Source organism: Lonchura striata, chromosome 1 (genome assembly GCF_046129695.1).
Source record: "Lonchura striata isolate bLonStr1 chromosome 1, bLonStr1.mat, whole genome shotgun sequence".
Lineage (NCBI taxonomy): Eukaryota > Metazoa > Chordata > Aves > Passeriformes > Estrildidae > Lonchura > Lonchura striata.
This window is the reverse complement of record NC_134603.1, coordinates 70,669,331-70,694,372: the sequence shown is the minus strand read 5'-3', so window position 1 is coordinate 70,694,372 and position 25,042 is coordinate 70,669,331. Positions and strand designations below refer to the sequence as shown.

Below are 25,042 nucleotides of genomic sequence, written 5' to 3'. Positions count from 1 at the left end.
TGTTAAAAAAAAATAATGATAATAATCCAATAAGCAACGGCCCTGCAGAAATAAACCTAGCTGTTCAGGTCTTAGCATAATACAGTATAATCAGAAACACTATTTTCTCCTTTAGAATTATTTTTAGTACAAGCAGACCTCAACATTTTAGCTTCTGACATGAAAAGCGAACATATTTATTTTTCTAACTTCACCCTAATTAATGCATAACAGTTCTTCTGAACCTCCTTCACAAGCTACAGAATCATGTGCATTTTGTTAAGCAAAATGCTCCAAGTCTTCCCCTCAAGATAGCATGGGTCAGGTCACAGATTTTTCACTTCCTTCACTACTAACATTTCAGCTAATTTTTGCTTGCCTTGAGCATCAGGCTAGTCATTTTTTTCCTCTTTATTCAGGGTCATCAGAATTTACAATGATCTACTTCCTTACTAAATAAGCATGTTATGAAGTCTTAATGGATTTTCTGTCTTAAGAGACTGTGCTTTCATACTGTGTAAGAGAAAACTTTCAGAACAGAGAAAAGCAGTAAGGAAGATCAAAGGTATGGAATGGCTTCTAAACAAGGAAAGATAAATAATTTTCAATTCTGCAGCCTGAGAAAGAAAGGACAGCGGAGGTGTGACAGAGGTTTATAAGATCTGGAAAGGGTGAACTGAGCTCAAATGTTCAGTCTTTTCCAGTGTAAGAATTTGGGGGATGCAAACAGATGACAGATTTGAAACAAGCAAAAGACAGTTCTTACAGCACAGGTAAGCTGATGAACTGTCTGTCACAGGAAGCTGTTAAGCAGGATGAACTATACCAAAGGATAAAAAATCCCACATAAATTAAAAATTTTTAAAGGCCCAGCTAAGTCAGCAAAAGAAGTAAAAAACAGGTTTGTAAGAAATAATAAGTAAAAAAATAAGCAAAAATGGATTTTAAAGCAAGGAGTGAGGGAAGTAGAAAGACACAAGTCTTGAGAGAAAACTTCCAGCAACTGACAATGAGAAATTTGAATTTGGAAAGCTAAAATAAAATGGTAGATTTCACACAATCACTGAAGGTTACCGTTGGAGGGGACCACAATGGGTGATATGGCTCAAACTCTCTGTTTAAGCAGGGTCATACTGAGCACATGGCACAGGATTGTGTTGAGATGGTTCTTGAGTATCTCTGGACTTCTGACTTTTGCTAGTTTATAGTCATTGCTAACCAAAGGGTGCCACTTTCAGAGCTATTAACATGATGACAAACAGTTCTAGTTTTCAGGAAGGGAAGACTTACTTAAGGGAAATGCAAAATAAGCCAATTTAACTGTACACATCACAACTGCAAAAAAGCATTGCAGACACAGAGGAGCATCACCTTGAAGCACTTAAGTCTAACTCTTCCCGAACCTCTCAGCTCCTCAGTTCTCCAAGATGTTTTGTATCAAATCATCCAAACTTAGCCTAGCATGAATGAGAATCTCAGCTCCACTACCTTCCTTGTGCTGTTTTCACAAACTAAATAACAGCTAATACAAATTTCTAATAAGAACATAAGGAACTGTGACAGATATTTCAGGGATGGAAAGAGCATTCATTAGTCTAAATACCTTTTCACAAATGATATTCAATCTTTCTCAAAAATTTATAACAACCTTTCTGGCTTGACTCTAACACTCTGAGCTCTGTATTCTTATATTTCTTTCAGTGATATTGAAGAGGAAAAATGTGCTCTGCTACCTGATCACTCAATGTCTCTCCAGGGACAGCATTGTCTGCTTAGGCAGTTTGCATCAGAAAATCTTTCCCTTCTCTCTGCACCCTCAGAGCATCTGCCTGCAGCAATCCTTCACTGCCAGTATCATACCAGTTCAGTAATTATGGAGCAGCATTTCCAACTTATTCTTCTTTATCTTTAATACTACTGTGATTGCCTGGAACCCTGACGCTGATCAGCAAATGTGTAGTGAAAAACCAGCTATGTCATCATGCAGTAATGCACGTCTGCAACTCCCAGAAGGAGATATGAAAGCTTAATATTTTCTCATGATGACCACAGCTTATGGATTCAGGGATTAACACATCCCACATGTGAATATGAAGGGAAGGGATGCCCAGAGGAGAAACTGTCCCTGTGTAATTCACTGTAAAGATATTAAAGTCAAATCTTCATCAAGTTCACCAAGAAAAACACTTCCTAGGCAAAAGTCATAATGCTGTTTATGAACATATGGAATTCCATTTGAAAATACGTGGCTCTGGCTTATGTTAGAGGTTTCTGACTCTGGTAGTCTGACAGAGGTAAAGCTGCTGCAGCACCACATCCTCACATCCATCCAGTCCCTCTCTCCAGCTGCTCCACTACAACACCTGGGAGGGACCCTGTGACACAAGGTTTCTGTTCTATGGTCTCCCCACACACATAGGCACATGTACACAGAATGGGTATTAGGAATGGAGGTTGAGAAGAAGACAGGACAAACAGCATCAGTCAGGGACAGGGCATGGCCAGATAATAGTACTGACCACAGCCTCATGGTCACCTGCTTCTGTTGCCTTGTTCATCTATTCTCCCATATTTGTTCCTCCTCCAAACCATTATGCGCCCTCCTTTTCCCCACTTTGGCTCCTCCCTTAAAAATCCCATCCTAAGTTCATCCCCTAAAAATCCCATCCCATCAGCTGAGTGCCCAATTCGCTCTGATTAGGTTATTGGGGTTCCTCTGTCACTGTTTCCCTGACTCCTTCATATTTTTGAAGATTAGCTTTTAATTAACATTGACGTAACAGCTGATCCAATCTGAGTCAGTGGAGTTTAGAAAGCACATATGATGGATGCCAGCCAAAGGTTGAGACAAGGGAAATATCCAAAATATCCAAATCCAGTGTGTAGAGACACATTTTTTCCAGACAGGACCAGCTGGTTGCAGCTGCAATGATTATTCCAGTAGTAATATGAGAAACATTGGAGTCACTGCTGAGGCTGCTCCAGCAGGACTAAAATGGTTCTCCAGCACACCTTCTGCTGCCTGTGCTCTCCTCCTCTCAGAGGAGGGAAAGGGGCAGAAATCAGCCACTCAAGACCCATCAGTCTCAGTCTCTCATTCAAGACCTGCACCAGGCGATTCAAATGCAGAGCTGGATTTAACACTGACTGTGCTGAGGAAAACAGAGTTGCAAAGTGGGATCTTTATTTGTACTCTGTTCTAACCTCACAAGTGCTTAAAGGTCACTGACAAAGCCCAGGACTGATGGCACAGGTAGATCCAGGGAGTATACAGAACATGTTTAAAAAGGTTACTGCTTGATCCCCCACTGTCCCAGGCAGGCCAGCTCTGCTTTTGTGCAACCCCAGGATTCGACTCAAGAATATTTTTAGCAAATGCAGCTCAATGGAAGCTGAAATAATGTAGTTTAGAGAAAATACCAAGATAATGATTTCAGGGACTATATGTGCACCATATAAAGAGATTCTGAAGTGACACAGTCAATACCAATAAGACTAGAATGGGAATCATCTCTGCATTCAGAGATCATTGGTGCAGCATCAATAAACTGAACTGAGGTGAGAAAGTTCCAAATATTCAAGGAAAACATTTACTGTCTGGCTGGATAGCAGAAAAAAAAAAAAAGAGAGTCATCTTTGATGACTGAACAGCAAATAAAGCAAAATCTTAGAGCAAATAATGGAGAATATTATTAAAGGTGCCTCATTATCCACCTTTCAACTTTTCAGTATTCTACTTCTCCTATTTATTAGCATTTATGCTTTTGTCACCATTTTTACACAGATAATTTAATGTATCTTCTCTGTCTCCTCCTTTTTGCTGTACTTTATTTTTTATGGTGGCCATTTCTCCATTTTCAAGACTTTTGAATTGTTATTCTATGCTTATTTTAATAAAATAAGGGGGGAGAGTGAAGGGGGAAGGCAAGACAAGCCCTTAAGATTTTAACCAACCTGTCTGTATTTGATGTTATGAGATAAATTAAATGTGATAAATGAGTGGACCTAAATAGACTGTTAGGGCAAAAGAACTGGGGTTGGAATGCCACCACTTCACTACCCTGCTAGACCCTGAGGACACCGTCACAGCAACAGCCTCTCCGGGTGTCACACAGGGAGAATACTATCTCCTCTCTCTGCTCCTGCCCGCTGGCCTGTGTGAGTTGGCTGGAGCAGGCAGACCACCTGGGAGCATTGCTCCTTGTCACTATGTCACTATTTGTCCTGTGTTTTCCAGAGGCCAAATTTTAATGACTCACTCCACAAACCAAGCAGTGTGCGTGTCTGTGTACATGGAGGTCAGCAGCAGTCAGCATTCAGAGATCATCAGCAAAGCCCCAGCTGACTTCCACCAGAAGCTAAAACTCTATCTCATCCCCTACATACTAGAGGAAACAGGATAATTGCACACCTCATATTTGCATTCAGAGTGTGAAGCTCTCTCACACAAGCTGTTGCAAACCTCCCTGAATAATCCCAACAGTTTTACTAAAAGAACATATGTGAGTAAATGCTCATCTGGACACAGTCTTTTCCTGTCTATAAATAACTTCAGCAGAATCTCATCTCTACATATCTAGGGGCAAAGTGTAGCAAGTAACACTAGTAACTAGGACAGACAAACCTGCTGTAGTTAACCTGAAGAAATATTACTGTGACAGAGAGGCTACAAAACTAGGACCAGAAAGAGTGAGAGAGTATTCAAGACAAAGAAGATTGTTTAAGTGACGTTTTGAAATCTTTGAAATTAACAAATTTCTTCACAGCAAAGCTTGATTTATCTTTTTGGAGCAAAACTCAATTTTGGCTTCTAAAACACAAAAGTGTGCCTGAGTTGAAAAACTCAGAATCTCATACTTCAGAATCTGACCTACTCATTTGCATTCATCAATGTTGCAATCATTTTCCCCAGTTTAAAACTGACCCAATGAACTTTCAAGTCCTTCTTTTCTTCCTCTTTTGTGGCAGCACATAGTGGCAACAACTCTTTGAACAACAGGCACTGGGATCTTGAGTATCTAGCATTTTGCATTCATCTGCTGGAGTCCTTTAGGGTGATTTTGCTCCTTTAGGGTTTCCTTCCTGTCCTGCTGAGTCTTCAGTCAATGATGCCCTATCAGCCTTAGTTCTGGGCATCCATAAGAATTTGAATCTTCTGCAGATGCATGCTATTTCAACATTGATAAGTCTTAATTATTTGTTAAAAGACTAAAGGGCTTAGGATTAACCATGCTATTGTATATCCAAAGACATGGAAGTTGGCCTCAGGTTCAGATGCAGACAAATCTCTGCACAGCTTTGGGTTTACAGAGCAGCACTTATACAGCCTGAACTCCCAAAGCCTGTGGACCTGAGCTAGCCTGGGACAGGCTTACTTCAGACCTGTGTTCCTGTGGCTTCTGAGCTGATAGACTGCCACATATCTGGGAGGAAATATATCCTCAAAGGAACAAAGAAAATAAAACTGCAAATAGATTCATGAACATAACTTCATGTTCATGACTTTATGTTCATAACTTTATGTATGATAAACTGTACCCTTTCCTGTTTGCACACTGCTGCAAAGTTGTAACTCATTCTGCCCCACTCAGAAACAGGTAAGAGCTAGCAGAGTCCAGGCAGGTGACCTTTGCAGCAAATATGCAGCATACAGTCTTTAGTATACCCAGAACCAGTTCTATACTGATGGCAGATAAACATAATTTATTACACATAACTAGAGAGAGGTACAGGAGAGACATGATTTCTTCTCAGGCCCACAGACAAATAATGATGCCACTCACTGGGTATGTAGGAACACGTATATCTTGAGAGGGGGAAAGAATTTGCAGTGCAATTTCCAAAGGTGCAATCTCTGTGAAGAATTAGGAATTGATTGATACAGAATCATAGATTCATCAGGGCTGGAAGAGACCTACAAGATCATCCAATCCAACTGGCAGTCCACCCAGCACTACCACTGTAGCCCCTAATCCACTAAACAATATCACCCATCACCAGATCCAGCTTTACTTTAAGGTTTACAGATGATGTCCTCCAGCTGTGTCTCTGCTGGTAAACCAGAGCAGAAGGTAGTTTTGAGTTCCATGACCATTGCTTCTGTACAACTGTTACCTTGCTTACTAGCACCACTTTGATCTGGGCAAAGCAGTTCTTTTCCCAGAGCCTTGACATGCCTTAGAGGACAGAATATGTCAGGAGTGTTTTGGAAGAAACTGACACCTGACCGCTGTGTTTGGGGAAGGGAAAAGGGGCAGGAGTTTAGGCAGGTAAACAAAAGCTGTGCTGTGCTACCAACTTCGGGGCCAGAGAACAGCTCCCCTTTTACCAGCAATATAGCTGTTGCTGCTAAGAAAAAAAAAAAAAAAAAAAAAACGTGGCAGAAGTTCACCTCCTTTGCTCCTGGCCTCCACATGCTTATTTTGGAGCATTAACTGATTCCATCAGAGAACCTACAAGATGGGCACTTGGAGCTGCAGTTAAGGCAGTTTTGCCTGCATTTTACTGAAACATGGCAGAAGTGTGCTGAGGGAAACAAGGGCTATCCAGGGACTTGCACGAGCACACAGTGCCATGAGTGCACAGGAGTGCAAGGTTTGGCAGATGACTGGAAGAGGAATGACTTCTACTTGACCAGCAGCTTAGCACTGGTGGATAGCAGGGGCTTAGATGACAAATAGAAAGATCACATCCTACTGCAGGCATCTACAAAGAGATGGGGTCTTGAATCACTGCAAGGTGGATTCTGACTCACCAAAGTCTTCTCTGCACAACAGGTGTTTGTGCTCCTGATCCATATTTTATGCTGCACTAAAAGTGCCTGACAGGATGAGGAAATGTATTCACATATTGATATTGAAAGACATTTTTCTTTTACAGAATCCTTCCAAATGATATGTAGAGCTATACAGTAATTCTTTGAGTATATGAAATGACAAAGCATCATGCCTAGAGTGAGTATCATTCACAGAATTTAATGTTCCAGCTGCATTAAGAAAAGAACTAATTCACAATAAATTTAACAAAAAATAACAATCTGTAAAAGTACTATGTAACTGAAAAGGCTGGCCAACATCTGTGGAAATGGAAGAAAATCAGCAAAACTAAGTCATATAAAGTAACTAGGATTCATTACCTAAGAAAAATTATCTGGATGGACAGTATTACAAAATTCTGAATTCATGGGTGTAAACTTTTACTGGTCAGTTATTTACATTAAAGTAATCTCTAGAAAGATCTGGAATACAACTGCCTTGCAAAAGGTAAGCTGTATAGGTGACAGTTTAGTTCGCTGCTTCAGCCTAAAAGTACTGGAATTTCCTAGCACCTGTTTTAATTTTTTTACAGTTTTGGAAGTATAGTAGCCTCAAGGCTGAGCATTCTGATGTAGACATTTTATCATTTCAAGGACAGACTGAAAGACTGGGATCTAGTTCAACAAATTAATTTATACTTTGGAAAACTAAAAATTGCTACAAAAAGTTGTCATTTTTAGAATAGGAAAAGCTAAAGTAGTATGAAAGTGATAAACAAATATTCCCTGGTGATAAAAATATTAACTTAAAGTTAACACAAATGTCAATCTAATCCTTTCAGTAAAGCTTAAAAATCAATGCTAACTGGAGTTATTTGAGAACTCATGGAGATATTTCCATTATTTAAAAAAAAAGAAGGCATTTATTACTTATCTTCTGAATTTGATTATTTCCTACACATCTCACCAAGACTATTTTCTATGTATTTCTTAGATGCTGACTTTGGGCTGCAGGTAAATCCTGCTTTTGAAAACCCACATGACCACCTGCACACATGCTTTCATTTCACAATACAATCCTAGGACTTTGCTGAATCTTCCATCACACTAAGTATTACAGATCTTCCCTTTACAGCCTAAGGGACTTTTTGGAAGACATTCATATTCTCCGTGTTTATGTTTAAATGCAATTATACATTCTCCTACATATCTATACTCTTGTAGGCAAGTGGCCTCTTCATAAGAACATCCAAACCATACAGATTGTCTTAAAGAATGAGTGAAACACAAAGTACATCTGCTGATTGTGAAAATTAGTTAAAAACTCACAGCAGATGGCATTTCAGTTATCTGCCTAGATAAAGCATAAAATCAAGAGAAAAGAAAAGGTGAAATAATAAAAAATACGCCTGCTGCATTGTGCAGTGCAGGACAGAGCCTTCCTCCCTCAAAGTGGCTCCCAGCTGCTGTACTGTGTGCTGAGCCAGACTGCTGCTAGGATGGGGGAGAGCAGAGGGAAAAAGGCACAAGGTACAGGACAGTGGCAGCTGCTGCTACACGGAGTACAAGGAATGGAGCTTCTCTCCTTCCATGGCAGCCACTGCCCTCCACACCTGCAGCAGGAACAACAGCAATTCACCTTGTGCAACTGAGCAGCAGAAAGCAGGAGTTGTTTAACCTGCTTTACCTTCACAAATAACACTTCCCCATCTCCTTCAAAATAAAAGTATTCAAGGAAAAAGGACAGATTCAGCCCCCAGTAACAGCATTTTGACACTCAGACTGAATGAAGTTCCTATGTGCTTTAAACTTTCACTGTACAGCTTTATAGCCTCAGGGGCTGTACAGCACTGGATGTACTTAAAGACATGGGCTTTTTTCCCAGACTTTTTTAATAAACATGATTTTTTCTTGCACTGTGTGATAACAGCATAAACCAACTTCTACTCTATTTCTGAGCCCTAGAGCTGTACATTTTCTTCTTTTATAAGCCAATGAATACTGATGCATTTTATTTTTATTTTTATTTTTGTGATGTGACATTCTATTACATAAAACAGTTTTTGCAAATATCATCACCTCTTAAATTTACTAAGTTAACAGATAAGTTTAAATCAGTGTTCTAAAAAAATTTTTTGCATGATATGTTGCAAATTATAGATGAAAATCAAAGCTGTCCATCTTTGAAAATCATGCTACATTTCTAATGATGAGCTTTTGGTATAATTTGTTTCAAGATGTGTAGTGATAAAGAAATTGATTTTTTTTTCCTTAATAAAGCTAACTCCCTTTATCAATTCACTGTTGTTTGGTTTCTTTTTTTTTCCTGAATAGGCCATAGCCACTGATGCTTAATTTTGTAAGAGTAGACTTCAGCTTAGCTGATGGCAAGTGCACAAGATCTTGTGGATGAAGCCATGTAATTTCCCAGTTCAAACATTCCTGAAAATAATTTTTTCATTTACCATTTATTTTTTTCTCACCAGAGAAAAAATAAAGACACACAAACAAAGACATTCTTAAACGTTGTTACAAATTATTTCCTTTTGATGTGTGCATTGCTGAACATAGTCCAAAGCCAATATGAAGTTGCATGTATGCACACATGCATTCTGCCTAGCTATAACTGTGTGCCTTTAAAAGCGACTCCTTTTACCGAGCTGCAAGAAGACACCAAAAAATCCTCTAAGGTAAAACACACTACTTAAAAAAAAAAATTAAAAGGAGAGTTTGTTGTGATTTAGCCAAGGTTTAGAAAACACTTAGCCACAGTTCATGAAAAATGATTGCAAGAGCACCAATATTGCTTGCTGAGAAAGAAAAACTAGAATACTAAAATAAAAAAATCAGACTCTTCACATAAATCATAGGGGAAAAGAAAAATGGAAGCTTATAGGATGTTTAATTATTTTGGTTACCTCTTTTTATAACAGATTAAGACATAAAGTAGCTCTAATGATAGTCTCAAGCCTATTTTAGAGATCAGACTGGTTGATTAGTTGATAATAGAACAGGAAAAACACAAGTATTTGATTAGAATCTGTTCTGCTTTGGGGAAAAACAGGTTATGTGTTTATAGGAAGAGATGGCAGTTAAATACTTTCCATTCCAGGAATAACTGAAAGGGATGTTAAAGTCGTGAAAGTCTTCTGAGCCAAATGCCTTTACATCAGAATTAGATCCATATTCTCTTAGAGCAGTCCTGGAGCACACAGAGCAACATCCTCTGCTTGGCAGTAGGATTCTCACCTGGAAAGAGGGGGCTCATCCCCAGATTCCAGATCGTGCACCTCCTAAAGGTTAAGATTAAATGTTTCAACAGAAAAAAAAAAAAAACCAAAACATACATACACAGGTTTTTTTTTTTTTTTTCATAAACTGAGGCTGGAACACAGGAGCCTTTTTCCCCCCTTCCCGTCAGAGATCCCGCAGCTGTGCATTTAATTCCGCGGAGAAGCGTGCGGGGAGGCTGAGCCGGGTGTTGCACTGTAGGGGCTGTGTCTCGATGTGCTGCTGGGCACGGCACACACTGACCCCTTTGTAGACCTGGCCCCTATTCGCATTTGGCACAGCTGCAGCTGCTCCTGGCACGCTCCTCTAAGGGAAATGCCCACGCTGCAAGAAACATGTTGATGAAGCACAAGCAAGGACTCAAAGAACAACTGTGAACGTGATGAAAGGCTTAGCTAGTGCAAAAGCAGGCAACTCGTTTATTTTACTGACAAAAGGGTTATGAGGCAAACTCATGATCGTCTACAAGCACTCTCATGGAAGGAACAGAAATTGGATCCTGTTGGGTCTGTCAGCCTACCGGCCAGAAAAATGAGATCCAGAAGCTGGATGACAAGGCTAGACAAATTCCTAATAAGAAAGATGAACAGAATTCTAACACTCAACAGCCATGGAAAAATTACGAAGGCTTGTGGAAGCGTATCTCCACCATTCCCAATTTTTAAACTGTGGTGTGTTTCCTCTCCCCGAAAGACATGTAGGTCAAACAGAGTCTACTTCATGTAACCAGCAGAGTCTGTTGAAGAATCCTCCTTTATCCCAGCAGGAGGCTTCATTTCAGTGCCTGTAATAACAACAGACCCAGGATCAAGAGCATCCTAAGCTTTGCAGCTTTAAGGAAGCAATTTTTTTGATGTAAAATCTTACAGATTACAAAGGAATGACAAAACCAGTCAGATAGGCTCTGCCAAATTTCAAAATGAGCAGATGCTTCAGGACATAGATTTTTCTCTCTCATAGACTGAAGGTATGATTAACTTTTGAATTGCTATGGGATGCCAAACAGTCACTGAAAAATGTTGAAAAACTGAAGAAGTTCTAGCAAAGGCCTATCAAACGCATTATAAGGCAGGAGAACCTGACATAAGAAAGAGATTGAAAGAATGTTTGTTCAGCCAAGAGAAAGCTCAGAGAGAATACAACAGAAGTCTCAAAACATAGGGAGCAATTCTAAGGGAGATGCAGGTATTCTCTACTGAAGGATATAAGATATATATACTATAATATCCTATATGAACTTAAGGTATATCACTGACAAATGTTATTTCTCTTTTTAGTGCAATCAGTATCTCTAGCCTAAGCCCTTATTTGTAGTCTCAATTTTCAAAAGCAAAGAGCACAAAACAACTTTTTGCTTACACTCCAAAGTATAAATGATAATAATTTTAAAATGTACAGAGGACAAATGAAATTGAATGAGGGAGCATCATTATGTCCTTCCCACAAATTCGCAAGAATGCAGTGCACTCAGTACCTCCAGTAACTGCCAAGTTATTCATAACACTTAACACATTTTACAAAGACAGAATAGAAAACTAGTAACAACACAGAAACTAAACATTAACAACAAATTTACAAATTGTGGCAAGACTGCCACTCTTTGTGAATGAAACAGAAAGTTAGAGAAGAGATGAAAGACAATAATTTTGCCTCACAGGCCATGAATTATTTCTTTTTATTCTGTAGAGGTGATATGTCTAAAAATACAACATCTTCTGAAAGCATGGTTTTAGATATACTAAATGTTAATAGTCTAGACAGGCAAGAAAAATAAATAATTTTTGCAAACAGCAACTTTAACCCAAAACAATTTTAGAGGAGTGGCAAACATTAATACTGCTTTAACAATGTATTGGTGCCCAGAATAAAAGCCATAGGTTAACAAAAAAACTGAAGAGTAAAATTCTCTGATTTTTTTCCACTACAAATATCAATAACTGTATTACTGAATTATTTAAATACTATATTAACTGCAGATAACCACAGTTCTTGCTTAACATGCAGCACAACTTTGCACCCTTCACAAAAAAAAACACTCAACGAATCCAAATCAGCAAGAGAAAATCAAAACTACCTTGCTCATAATTTAAAATTTCTACAGAGAATTACATCTCAGAACACATGTTGTTTACCAGACTTCAATTTCAGTATTCCATATAACATATTCCTGCAGCCATCACTGGAAAAAAAAAGTATTTTCCTGAACAACAAGTTACAAGGCAGAACATTTGTAAAATCACTTTCAGGCACAGTGTTTCCCGAAGTAAGCCATAAGTATCTCAAAAGGTTATTTGCTATGGTTATTTGCTAAAACTATTATTTGCTTTGTTCTTGATGCTATTCATAATAAATAGTGTGATGTCTGTCTTTCTTGTTCTATTAGTATGTTTATTAAAACATGTTTACTTTAAAGATTCAGTATCATTTTGATGAGAAAGTTAAAATAATTGTTTCCTTAACATAGCATAACTATACTAAAAACCAAACCCATGTCTTTGTTTTTCAGAATGAAATCTTATGTTTTCCTTAAAAAATAAAAATGTCTATCAATGTCAGCTGAGATCATCAAAGCACTACAACTAAAACTGTAATAATTCACCAGTTAAAAGATCTTCTGTAAAAGGAAAAACAACTTCTAATATTTGGATTTTTACAAATTATTAATCTGCAGTATGTAATGTGGTAGATTATCAGAGTTGAGTTACAATCCAAGATTCAACTGCAAACACAGATGAGTTCCCACAATGTCATGGAGTCTGGAGCCAGCCAGTCTTGTTCAGTCATTAGGATCAACCAGGGTGAGGCAGTAAAACTCCTATAAATGGCTGAGAGTTACAGAAGGAGGACAAGACCTAGAGCAGACTTGTAGAGGGCAATGTCTTCACAACAGAACTTTAACCCAGCAGACTTGAGCGTATTCAAAGGTGTGAGAACCCCAGCCTTGCTCTGGGGTCTCATGTGGTGGTGAAATTCCTCCTCCAACCCGTGCTTCCAAAGAAAAACTCCGCAGGCTTTAGCTGTTCGGTCTCAAGGCAGTTTATTGCTAGTTATCTGACAGATTATGTTCTTGGACTGCGGCTGTTTGATCAGCGGCCTGGGTAGAGGCACACACACACCCTGACATCCTCTCTGTCTGCTGTCTTCTTCGTCTCTCCCTCCGCCCAGGGCTGCTGCTATCTTTTATATGATATATTACCTATTACATGTTTACAATTATTCCCCAATACCTACTACCTACGTTGCCAAGTGTTTTTCTACTCTAAACCAATCTGTGAATGCCAACATCACCATGAACATGGAGGTAAGGAAAAAGAAAGAGGAAGAACAGGATCAGCCCACTTTCCTCCATCTTAGAACTTCCGACCCCCATGTACAAAGTGAAAACCCCCCTGTACATGTGCTAAAACCCCCCCTGTACAATACTAAAAAAATTTCCCTTCTACTTTGTAATTACTTATACTATACTATCTAACCTTTTGTGACTGCTTGTTCCACCTCCAAAGTTGGTAACTCATTCCATGGCTCAAACTCAAAATCACAGCTGTTTTTCAGCTGTCTGCCAGGGTCTAAAATGCTTCTTACCAAGGCCTGGAACCTCTAAAAATGTCTGAGAGACATTTTGAGTTCCCACAAAAGGAACCATGTCAAAGATAATATTTTGCTACTTGAAAAAATTCCTTGGTCTTGGAAGGCCTTAATGAGGTGAGGAGATGAACAACATTCTTTACAAACCAGAGGGGTAGAGCACCTACCACAGTGCAGTTGCATCACATATTTTTTCAGAAATTTAAGTTTTCACATGGTAAGTGCTACATAGCTGTATATTTCACCACTTGTGCGTGTAATTCAGGAAGACATAACATTCCTGACACCCTCATTATTAGAAAGCAAATTACCTGTGAATTAGCAATTTAGAAATCAAGACAGAAGTAAGTTTATATTCCAAGCACCCACTAAGGCACTCCTGGCTCATTTACCAGGCAACTCAACACACAGTTACTCATTAACTCCACAAAGCACCTACCTGCCAAACCAAGTGCTCCTTTACAACAGCTGTACCTGACAGACAGACGCTCAGCACAATCGTGTGAGATGCAGAGGTCACAACGCTGGCAACTATAGCATCCCTCATGTTGAAGGGCAGCATGGTGTACACCACAAAAATGATGAACAAGAAAAATGATACCTGTGCGAGACACCAAGACAAAAAAAAAAAAAGAATAATGTCAAATTCACTTTGGAATAAGATTTTTAAAATAGCATTTGATTTTGAACTGTCTTCAGCATAAAGTTACACACCAGTTTTTCACGGGAAAGTCATTGCTAAACACTGTAGAAAATTGATTTAGGAAGAATTAATTTTTAAGTCTAATATTCCATTAGACTTAAGAAGTGTGGTTTCAAGATACTAAATAATGGTTTCAGACCTAGAGAATATTCCAAACTTTTCAAATTTTACTTCAATTTTATACTTTAAAATTTTTATTTTTATAATACTCTGTTTACAAGTAAAGAGTTATCCCAGGACTGGTCAATTTTCATTGTGACCTGCATTATGAAACACTCTGCCAAACTCCTCACAAACCCTTAATTTCAGTACAGAGAGATTTTGTACATCCTGATGACCTAAAAATTCACAATATCATATACATTAAATTATGCGAAAAAAAAAAAAAAGCTTAAATTCAGCCAAGAAATTTGATGTAACAAGATTGTATTTCATAAGTATCTACATGACCTATGTCAAATTCATAAAGTCACTATATTTTAAGGTAATATATTTTTTTAATAATGAAAAACAGCTTCAGAAAATCACAGTCCATATGCAGAATCTCCTGTCAGTTTCTTTTAAAGGGTACTAGTGTCCAAAGTAACCTTATGGAAAAAATGCACAGCCAACCCATAACAGCAAAGGGGATTCCTTTGCTACACATAGGAAAATATATATTTGATGCTGTGCTTATGTTCCAAACCCCACCACTTATTTGAGAAAATGTGACTAGATTTGGGACACAGGTTTTGCACACATAAGTAAGTAGGCGATTCTGAAAATGTGCCAGCTGGTATATAATTATATCTCCATGTAAGGCTTTCCATCAGCTTGAGTTGACTTGCAAGCCTATTCACCATCCAGCAGTTCATACACACAGTAGAGAACACAGAAATCTCCCAGGCAGGTGTGAGCAAGAGTAATTTGCTGCTCACTTCCCTTCGTGCCAGTCTGCATTCTTTCCATCTGTATGTGACAACTACATAGTCAAAACTGAAGTCGAAAGTATGTGCCCCTGCAGGACAGTGGAGGCATTCTTTTCCATCATAGGGACAGAATGACAAAACTGGATGGAGATGTCCACTTCTGTTATCCATTCATCTTTCTCCAATCCCTCCATTAAGATAAATCCAGCTCCTTCTATTCATACCCTTTTCAATGCTGTCAGCTCTCCCATATACTCAAGAGTCAAATAGTTCCAAGGCATGAAATGAAAGAGAACTACAAAGGAAGTGAGGGATAACAAGAAAAACAGCAAGGAAAAAGCAAAGCTTTTGCTTTGCCTCTCTTTCAACCTACCAACAGATATCACGAGAAAACAAAAGTGTTTGATATCTCGTTGGTTTCAGTCCTCCCTAGAAGTTTTCACAGTGATCAGATGTTAGTAAAACCAACGGCAAAGAAAAGGGTGTACAAACTTGGTCTAGTAAGAGAAGGGTTATGCCAATATGACGGCTGAAAGCTGTCCAGGCCTAGAAAAAAATCAGCTGTGATATTGACAGAACCAACTGGGAATTTTAAAACTTGGGAAAGGTGTAGAAAGCTCTGGCAGGCTAGAAAAGAGAAACATAGCAGGTACTTTTGAAAGGCTGGGAAAAGGGTAAATCTCATCAGCTTCACTTTAATTCCTATGGAAATAACAGCCACTAATAATGCATATACAGCAATTCATAATCAAGAGTCCCAAAAGTTAAGAAAAACACAGGTAATAGCAAAAGTGATTTTGCTGAGAACAAATCATGTTAAAGCAATTACATCTTCTGTCATGAAAGCCAGCATCAGTATAGGGAAAACCCAAATAATGAGATAAGCAGCACCAAGGAATGTCAAGAGAATGTCTTACTGCAAGACAAAGATGAACAGATGCCAAAGGCAAAATATCCAACTAGCATGTAAGACCAGATGCCTAAAATATGTTTCCAGCTAAAGGCCAGGCTGAACAAACTCCTCTGGTGGAAGGTTGCCCTTCCCACGTCAGAGAGGTTGGAAGTAGCTAATCTTTAAGTTTCCTCCAACACAAACCATTCTGTGATTTTAACATTAAAAAAAAGTTTGAGGAAGAATCCCAGATCCAAGTCCTGGGAAAGGATTTCAAACACCCCCATTCTTAGTGATTTTTCATATAAACAAGATTTTGTTGTTTCCAAATAGGTAATTTTCTCATTACCTATGTGGTATTCACATATGTGTGAAAACTTTATTATTAGAAAATAAAAAATTATTCATCTTTAACTGGTTTGTCTCAAAAAATATAACTTGCATATTTTTTAATATCTGACTTTATAGCCAAACTAAAGGGTCCACTCCATTTGTGTGGTACATGCTAAGTACTTTTCCAAACTTACAAGTGGATGTAGGACAGTGTATGATGCTGTTGCTTTTCAACTTTGACATAAAACAGGCTACGAAGCATGTGTCCAAGATTTTGACATTCTGCAATGCTGCTAGTGATATCAGCTCTATCAGCTCCAAATTCCCTTTATATCTGTAAATAACTGTCTTATAAATCACCTCACTACTTTCCTTGGTCAAAATAAATGGATAATTTCAACATTCAACAATTACAAACAGAGAACACTTTTAGGAGGTTCAGCCACTGTTGACATTACATATTCAAATAGGCTGGGTTGCAGAGGAACTGTGTCAAAGAATACTCGATAAAAAAAAATGACCCATCAAGTCTTATAATTACATATATTTGCATATATCTGAAGCTTTGAAATTTGCTGTTGCAAAGCAGGATATCTATCAGTCATACTAAGGCAGAAACTCTCCTCCAAAATATAGGTAGGAAATGGCACCTATCAATAGCTCTTTAATTCTTTGTCACACTGCTTTTCCCCTATTTCTAGTAGTAATCTAATGACCCAAGAGAGCTCCTTTTGTCACAGAGGTTGCTTTTCTATTTCACAATGGCTGAAGAGTGTTTTCCCCAAGTAGCCTCAAATAAGATGCTTCTACCATTCATCTTGATTGCAGACATACATAGTATGTAAGACTTGGGACCTTTAAACGTGTTTCGAAACGCCAGTGTATTTAAGTTTCATATTGTAGGAGTTAACACACAAAGGCTTTTCAGCAGGTAGAGAGAGGAACAGAATTCTTGGTCTGAGTCACAATCTGCAGAATGATCACCATTTTTACTTTTTACTGCTCTTTACCATTGATCTTTATCATGAATGGTCCTTTCCATTATCATTTTCTAAGAACTGGCAGAATATTGCTGATAACAACATCAAAAAGCAGTGATGCCAAGCTCTGAAAGACCCCATTATCTCACTGCAAGACTTGCTAATGCCAGTGATCACAGCATTGCCTGCACTTGGTGTGTGTCCCTGCCAGTAAACACAGAGTTAATTTACAGTGCACTATTTTTGACACTGTTAAAAGTAGCCTGTTCCACCAAATTGTGCAACAATCACAAGGCCTGTTGCTGTTATGTTGGAAGCAGTCTTTCATGTGGGTCATTACTACAACTGCCTAGCTGAAATGTGCTTTTCGTCCTGATCTGAACTTACACTGATTATCAGATACCGGGAGTTTATGCTATCCATACCTTGGAGATGGGAGTGCTTGAGCAGTGATGGTGTGCATCACAGCATGTAACATTCACTTTTGGTTAACACTGGTGCAACATCTTACACACAAGTATCTGGCTTTCCTGCTTTGATCGAGCATTATCCAGGATTCTGGCCCAGCACTCTTGACTGTCAGAGCTTAGCAAATTCTGAGTGGGTTTTGGGCTCTCTGTATTTCTTCTCCCATACTTCAGCAGGGTGACGTTGTCATCTACTATGTAGGCAGTTCTTTCCACAGCAAATTAAAGGATGGTGGACTGTTGTAATGTAGCTGCCTGGATGGGTACACAACAGATGATTTTCCTGCAGATTTTGTGCAGCTGCTTTCAGAAGGGTGGCAAAAGTTCACATACAGATTGCTTCAGTGATGCCACTGGAAAGAGCTGGACACAAAATGGTAAAATGACACCATGGTGTGGGATATGATGATCATGAACTCCTACAAAAACTCTTTCTTGTCACAGAACACAATGCAACTATGACTAAACATCTTCAGCGTGCAAAATAGAAAGATTCAGGCTGCACAAAATAGAGAAGTAGATTCTTCTTTAAGTTAAACCCATTCTGAGCATTTTTCATGTTGGCAGTTTTGTCCCAGCAGCTCTAGATCTACATTGTTTATACAGCCTTTAGTCTGTCCTGTTGACTGTCAGCTAGGAGAACTGGTATGAAGTTGATATTTGGTGCTTCACTGACATTGCTATTGGTAATGTCACTAGTTTGAACTGATGACACAAACTACAGTGGACCCAAGCCATGAATCCATGCTGGTTTTTGTGGATACAACCTGTTCTGAGACATCTTGTATCCCTTGTGCCACCAGTTTCTACTCCTCAGTGGGGTTGCCTTAACTGTAAAGAGTACATGGAGTAGAAATTTTAATATATCTTACAAATTAAAATTGTCTTTCCTAGAACACAGGGTATCACAGGGGATGTTGCTTTGGCACAGAGAACAACTGTAAAAAAGATACTGATCATTCATTTTCTACAAATTATGTTCCAACAATGACTCATGATTTCCCACCTAGACAGCCTTTTTAACACTGATGGTTAATCATAACAGGCTTGGCATGAGTAAAATTCACTCAAGCTTATGTTACTCTGACTAGAATTTTTCCCTGAGGAGCATGATACCTTGGCACTGAATCCAGCCTGCAAATTTAAATGTACCATTTCAGTATAAATTAGGGAAAAGCACTTCTTTGGACACAGCCAGCAGTAGTGAGGCTACAGCTAATAAAATATCTGCAGCTCATTGGGGGAACTGCAACAATGATGGCTTTTCACTGTATAATCATAATTAAACTGATAAGACTACAAAACTAAGTAACCAGCCCACTACAGGATCACTTTCAGAGGTTTTTCAAGATCAGTTTCCACATTACTGTGTAAAAGGAACAAAAATCATCTGCTAATTGAAGACTTTTTCCTTTGAAGACACTTAGATTTCAGCCATTGTTTTCAAATGTTGTCTGTATACCCAATTGCACAGAAGATGCTCTAGCTTTTCTAAAGAAATAGCTAGGTTTAATAAGATTTGGTACAACCTACTAATCTTAAAATTTAGTTACAAATACTGTGTTTAATACAATGTATGTTTTATGGCAACAGAAGGGTATTTATAAAAGCTATAAACTGTATATTAAGAACTTTGTGTTGGCAGTGTAAACGTTGCAAATATGTAATGCTCTTTGCCATTGTAATTCTGAAATCCAGTCCCTAAATTTCTATCTGGGCAATATTCAAAGAATAAAACAAGCTACACACGTAAAACAAAAAAATTTAGAGTATGAATATCAGCTTCTGTTCTGAGTCATCGATAAAAAGACTAAAATTATGAAAGCATTGAATTAGTGAAGGTGGAAATGTTGCTCACCAAACCCTGAAACAGCAGAAGAAAGGGCACTTAATGGAAGTAGAGGGTTGGTTGCGAAAAGGTGAAAAGGAAGCCACTATCCTTAGTGGATAGTGATGTTCTTGAACTTACACTACCAGAATCAAAAAGAGATTAAACTAATTCATCGACACTTTACCCATAAACCAACAAAAAAAAAAAAAACAGGGCAGGGAAATGCACCCTCTGCTGTCACTAACAGGTGGAGGCTGGCCAAGGTGTGAAGGAATCTGAGCACACAAAGTGATCAATTTGGCATGCTGCCTTTTTGTAGCAGCTTCTCTTGCAACTCTTGGAGACACATTGCTGTGCTAGATGGATCATGGCCTTACCCTGCAGGACGTTCTTGTGCTCTGGTGCTGAGAGTCAAAAGTGCTTCAGAGGAAAAGAAAAAGATAAAGCAGTTATGACACAGTAGTCTCCCTGACTTTAAAATAAAGCAAGACAATTCAGAAAAATAACTGAAATCCCAGTGAGAATATAAATAGAAGCCTTGCAGAGCCATTCCCTAGTTAGAAGGGAACTGGGAGAGGAAAGTTGAACTTTGAGCAACAACAGGATAAAACACAAAAGAAGCTGAATATTAATTTGTATAAAAATAATGGTTTTCCAAGTGCCTGGTATGCCATAAACCTCAAGAAGATTTGTTTGTGATATACTCCACAAAATCATGTCCAGAATAAATTACTACTTCACTATTTTTACCAAACATAAAGTTTTATTTTCCAATAATTGTCATAGAAGTAGTAAACAACTCTGCAAATCATGCCTTGTTCTTAATCATAGAGAACTCTCAAAGTAATAATCCCTTTCTTTTGATCACAGGTCTGGGTTTAAATGTCATCAGGAAACAGTCATTGCAGCTTCTGCCAAAAAATTAACAACAACCATTAGCAAAATTGGACAGAATAAAAGCAAGTTGATTGCACTAAAATGGATATTTTAAAATAATTTTACAATAAGAGACCTTCAAATGTGCTCCTAAAGTCACATATTAATGTGATAGTAAGATGAAAGACTCCTGGAAAGGAAGGAAAATTCATATTTGAAATAATCAAGATAGAAACTGATTGCATGCTGTCTACTGTGTGATTGCCTTCTGTGTCACAGAAACTTTTCTTTCACTGCATGTGACCAGTAAAAGAGACATAAAATTTTGAAGGGGTGACAAAGGAACATCAGCAGTGACCCACCAAATCATAACAATTTTTCGTCCTTCCTGCTACAAAAAGAGGAGACTGAGCTACCATCATTTCTAGTAGATTTGAGATTATTCCTGAACACACTCAGAAAAGAAAAATTTCTTTTACCTCCTAGCACCTTTTTTTTACCATCATTCCTTTCCTCACTTAATTCTCATCTTTCTGCTGCATCTTTCCACACTTGTTTCAGCTACATTATAGTCTAAGCAGTCAAGAAGACAGATTTGTTCTGTTGCACCATTGCTAAATCCCTGCAAGCAGAAAGACAACTTCATAAAGCACCATATAGCCCAACAATGGCACCTGTTGGCAGTGATTTCACTCTTAACTGGACCAGATGACAATAAGCCATGTCTTTGTTTTTTCAGTGATGAGAAAAGTGAAAACCATCAGACATAGTGAATTCATTGTTCATCCTTGTTATCTTTCCCTCTTGTGTTTTACTGTGTTAAATATTAAGGTCAGAAACCTAGAATTGCAACAGTAATTCCAGATCATCACAGCAAGCATTTTCTCTAAAGGGACAGTTGATACCCTCTTTCATGCTATCTTACTAATTTTTTTTTGTTTGTTTGATCTAAGGACAGTGATAAAGATATAGGATGTTATTAAAACTAAAGCCTTGTGTTTCTATGCCATCATAAAAGTAAATGTATTTAATTCTGGCTAAGACCATGCTGCATCCTATTCAGAAGTCTAAACTGCAATTAAATTAACACATTTTAAAAGTAGAAAGATCCAAATAATGATACAATATATGTAAACAGACTCAAGTCCAAAGCAATGAACTCCATTATGACATGGACTATTAAGGAGGTAATTTTACAACACCCAAGCACCATACCTCAAATTTTAAAGTAGTTGAATAAAAACATACATTGAAAACATTTTCAGAGTTTGTATGAAGAGACATACACAACTGTGAAAGAAACATAAAATATGTAAAAACTTAATCTAATTAGAAAGGGTGTGAAAATCCATGTTAATATATGCATGCTTGCACATACACAGAAAATATGAGCAATGACAGCAATTAATTTAAATTTAAAAAATCAAAGGAGCTAGTACTACAGAAGAAGACTATACCACACTTCAGGCCATCCAAGGAGTCTTTTCTACATGTTAGACATAAAAGAAGCTTAACAGTGAATTTTATCAATTATTGTAAGAGAAAGTGAAACTGTTAATTCCAACAAAAGAAAAGCAGAACAATCAAATAAAAATGACTGTACTCTATCAGGAAAAAAAGCTAAAGGATATGTTTACATCATGCTAAACAATAATTGTGGTACATTTTTATGTTCCAATATATTAGCTCACAAGTATATAAAGCCACAGATACTAGTGCTGAGAAATTTTGAAACATCAGGTCCGATAAAACATGCTTCAGCATCTTATCAGAGTTCATGATTATGTATGTTTGTTTTCCATACTGCCTATACACCAGGCCAGCTCCAGAGAACTAAGGTAAAATTAGATTGGTAAAATGAAAAAGTTGAAAGTAAGAGCAGAAAATAAATAGTCAGTTTTTACACTGAGAGGACTGATTCAGAGGACTTGCACTTATTCAATGTCATCCTAAATGTTTAAATAAAGGAGTGGAACAGTGATGTGGCAATTATTGATGGGGTTTTAATACTGTTCGGGGTATTCAAAATCAGCAAAACATGGAAAAAGTTGCAGAAGTGATTCACACTGCTGTGACTGGGCCATAGCAGATGAAATCCAACATGATAAATGCAAAATAGGAATGAAGAATTTAGAACACCTCCAGAAGTGGGCTTAAGCTTAGTTATTACATCCTCTGACAAAGATACAAGACTCACTGTGAATAGCTCTGATAAAAAATGAATGATAGCCGGGGCTGAAAGGACAAATAAAAGGACAGCAATTATTAGGAAAAGAATAGAGAATCAAGCATCAGGATGACATTGTATGAATCCATGATGTGTGCATTTCTTGAATAGTTCATGCACTTCCTTCCCCAACTTGAAAAAAAAATCAAGGGAAAAAGAAACCATGTTGGTAACATCTACCCCCCACCCCCAGCATTCTCTTCTCTAGGCTGAATAGGCCCAGCTCTCTCATCCTGCCTTCAAATGAAAGATGTTCCAGTCTCTCAGTCATCTTTGTGGCCCTTCACTGGACTCACTCACTTAAAACTGTATTGCTTGAGCACTGGGGAGTCCAGGACTGGACCAGAACTTCAGATATGATGTCATCAGTGCCAAGCAGTGAAAAAGGATCACCTCTCTCAACCATTAGGATGGGCATAGCTCTTCCTAAAGGAGCCCAGGGCATGATCACACAACCATGTCCAGTACCACCCAAAAACATGAGGAATTATAACCCATGACAGTCCTGTGCCTCTGACATACTGACCCACGGGAACATTACAGACACCAAAGTAGCCTTAACAACACATTGAAAAGCCCTGGAAATCTGAGCTGATTATTGTCAGAGAATCCAACAACAGCCATGCTTGAAAATAAAGAAGGAGGTGAAATAGGAGCATACTCTGGCAACTCTGAGGAGCCATTTCCTTTACAGATCAGAAGCCCTCCTTTTCTTGAGATATTCAAGTGTCAGCAAAGGGCAGCACTCCCTGGTGACTGACATTTGCTGTGGCAGGTGTCAGAATGAAGGGAAAATAACCAGACATTGATACAGGGTCATGGTTGGGGTATGTCTGGTAGAAAACTTTAGATGAGTGAAGTGCCTGAACAAAGGAGACTTAGCACAAATCAGTAGTCTCATATAGCAGCTCAAGTCAGAAACTGCTGCAAAAGAAAAACATGATAAATTTACGTGACAGAAAGATGTTAACCTGACAAGATGGGTTTTTTGCAAATTATGGTTTAATCTAAGCATGTATTTTTAGGCAAAACAGAAAAGAAACACAAGACATTGCCAAGAAAAGGAGCCTCTTGATGACTGTCATGAAATACTGTGACTGCGTACAGAGTGGTAGTAGCATAATGTTAATGGGAAAGGAAGGAAACTAATTTCTTCTTTAGGAGAGCTGCCAAAATAGGACACAACACCTCCTTGGTAAAACTCATTAATCATATAAACAACATGCTAGAAGTGTATGACACCAAAGAAGTGGACAAAACCACATTCAGAAAAACTAAATTGTGTGGAGGACAAAAAAAGAGAAAAAAAAATCACAGCTTTTAGTTGTCAATGAGGCTAAAACAGGTTTTGTAGCACTTGCTCAAAAACCTGTGTTATTTTCCTGTAACACCACCTGCCTTTCCCAAAGACTTTGAAACCACCTGCTAAAACTTTCCCCCAGACTTTAATACAGGATGAAATTGCCACTCTGGTTTTTGCACAGTACCTATAGGACCTCAGTCTAAAGCTGTTCAGAGCTTCCTACTTGCAACCTTGGCTGTTATGCCCACAGGCCACAATATGAGCCATGCCAACCCAACCAGTGCTGCTGTGCTGGATTGCATGGAAAAGGATTGCCACTGGCAATGTCACCTCTTTTCTCCCATGCCCTTCTCCCCCTCTTCAGCTGTGGGGTTTGATTTATATTCGGGGACCCAACCGTAAGCGTGCAGGGATCTCAGCAGCCGCTGACATCAGCGTGTTCCAGCCAGCACTACCAGCACCCCATGCAGGAGCCATCATCTGGGAGTCTGAACAGATCCTGAAGAGAACCACATAGCCACAACAGGGCTAAGTGCTACAGGGAGAGCCACATGCTGAACTAGAGGTGACACGCACAAAAGGATGTTGATCTGGAGTGCACCAGATGCTTCTCCTCCCAGATGGCCACTGGGAAGTGTTTGTCTTTTCCCTTTTCTTGCTCTTTCCTATTTTGTTTCTCTTTCTTCATTACCATCAACACATGCCATCAGCTACAAACTCTGCCAATAACTCTGTACATGAGAACCTGTCCTAACATCTTTTACTCAACATTGTCTTCTCTCTCAACTTTTGAAGTTACAAAGTGTATTTCTAATGTCAGAAATCACTTTTTTCTACATCAGATAGTAGTTAAGATTTTGATGGCCACTAATGTGCCAGCCTCCACATGAACATCGGGGACCAACATCGTTAG

The 25,042-nt window shown here is 38.5% G+C and overlaps 1 protein-coding gene across 1 annotated transcript in view; it reads right to left on the bottom strand.

Annotated features, from left to right (window-relative positions):
• Positions 1-25,042, bottom strand: part of ADCY2 (adenylate cyclase 2) — a 203,459-nt gene that overhangs the window by 126,239 nt on the left and 52,178 nt on the right. The window contains exon 3 of the mRNA XM_021546893.3: positions 14,049-14,210. Coding sequence (XP_021402568.2) covers positions 14,049-14,210 — 162 coding nt within the window. The remainder of the gene's footprint in view (positions 1-14,048; positions 14,211-25,042) is intronic.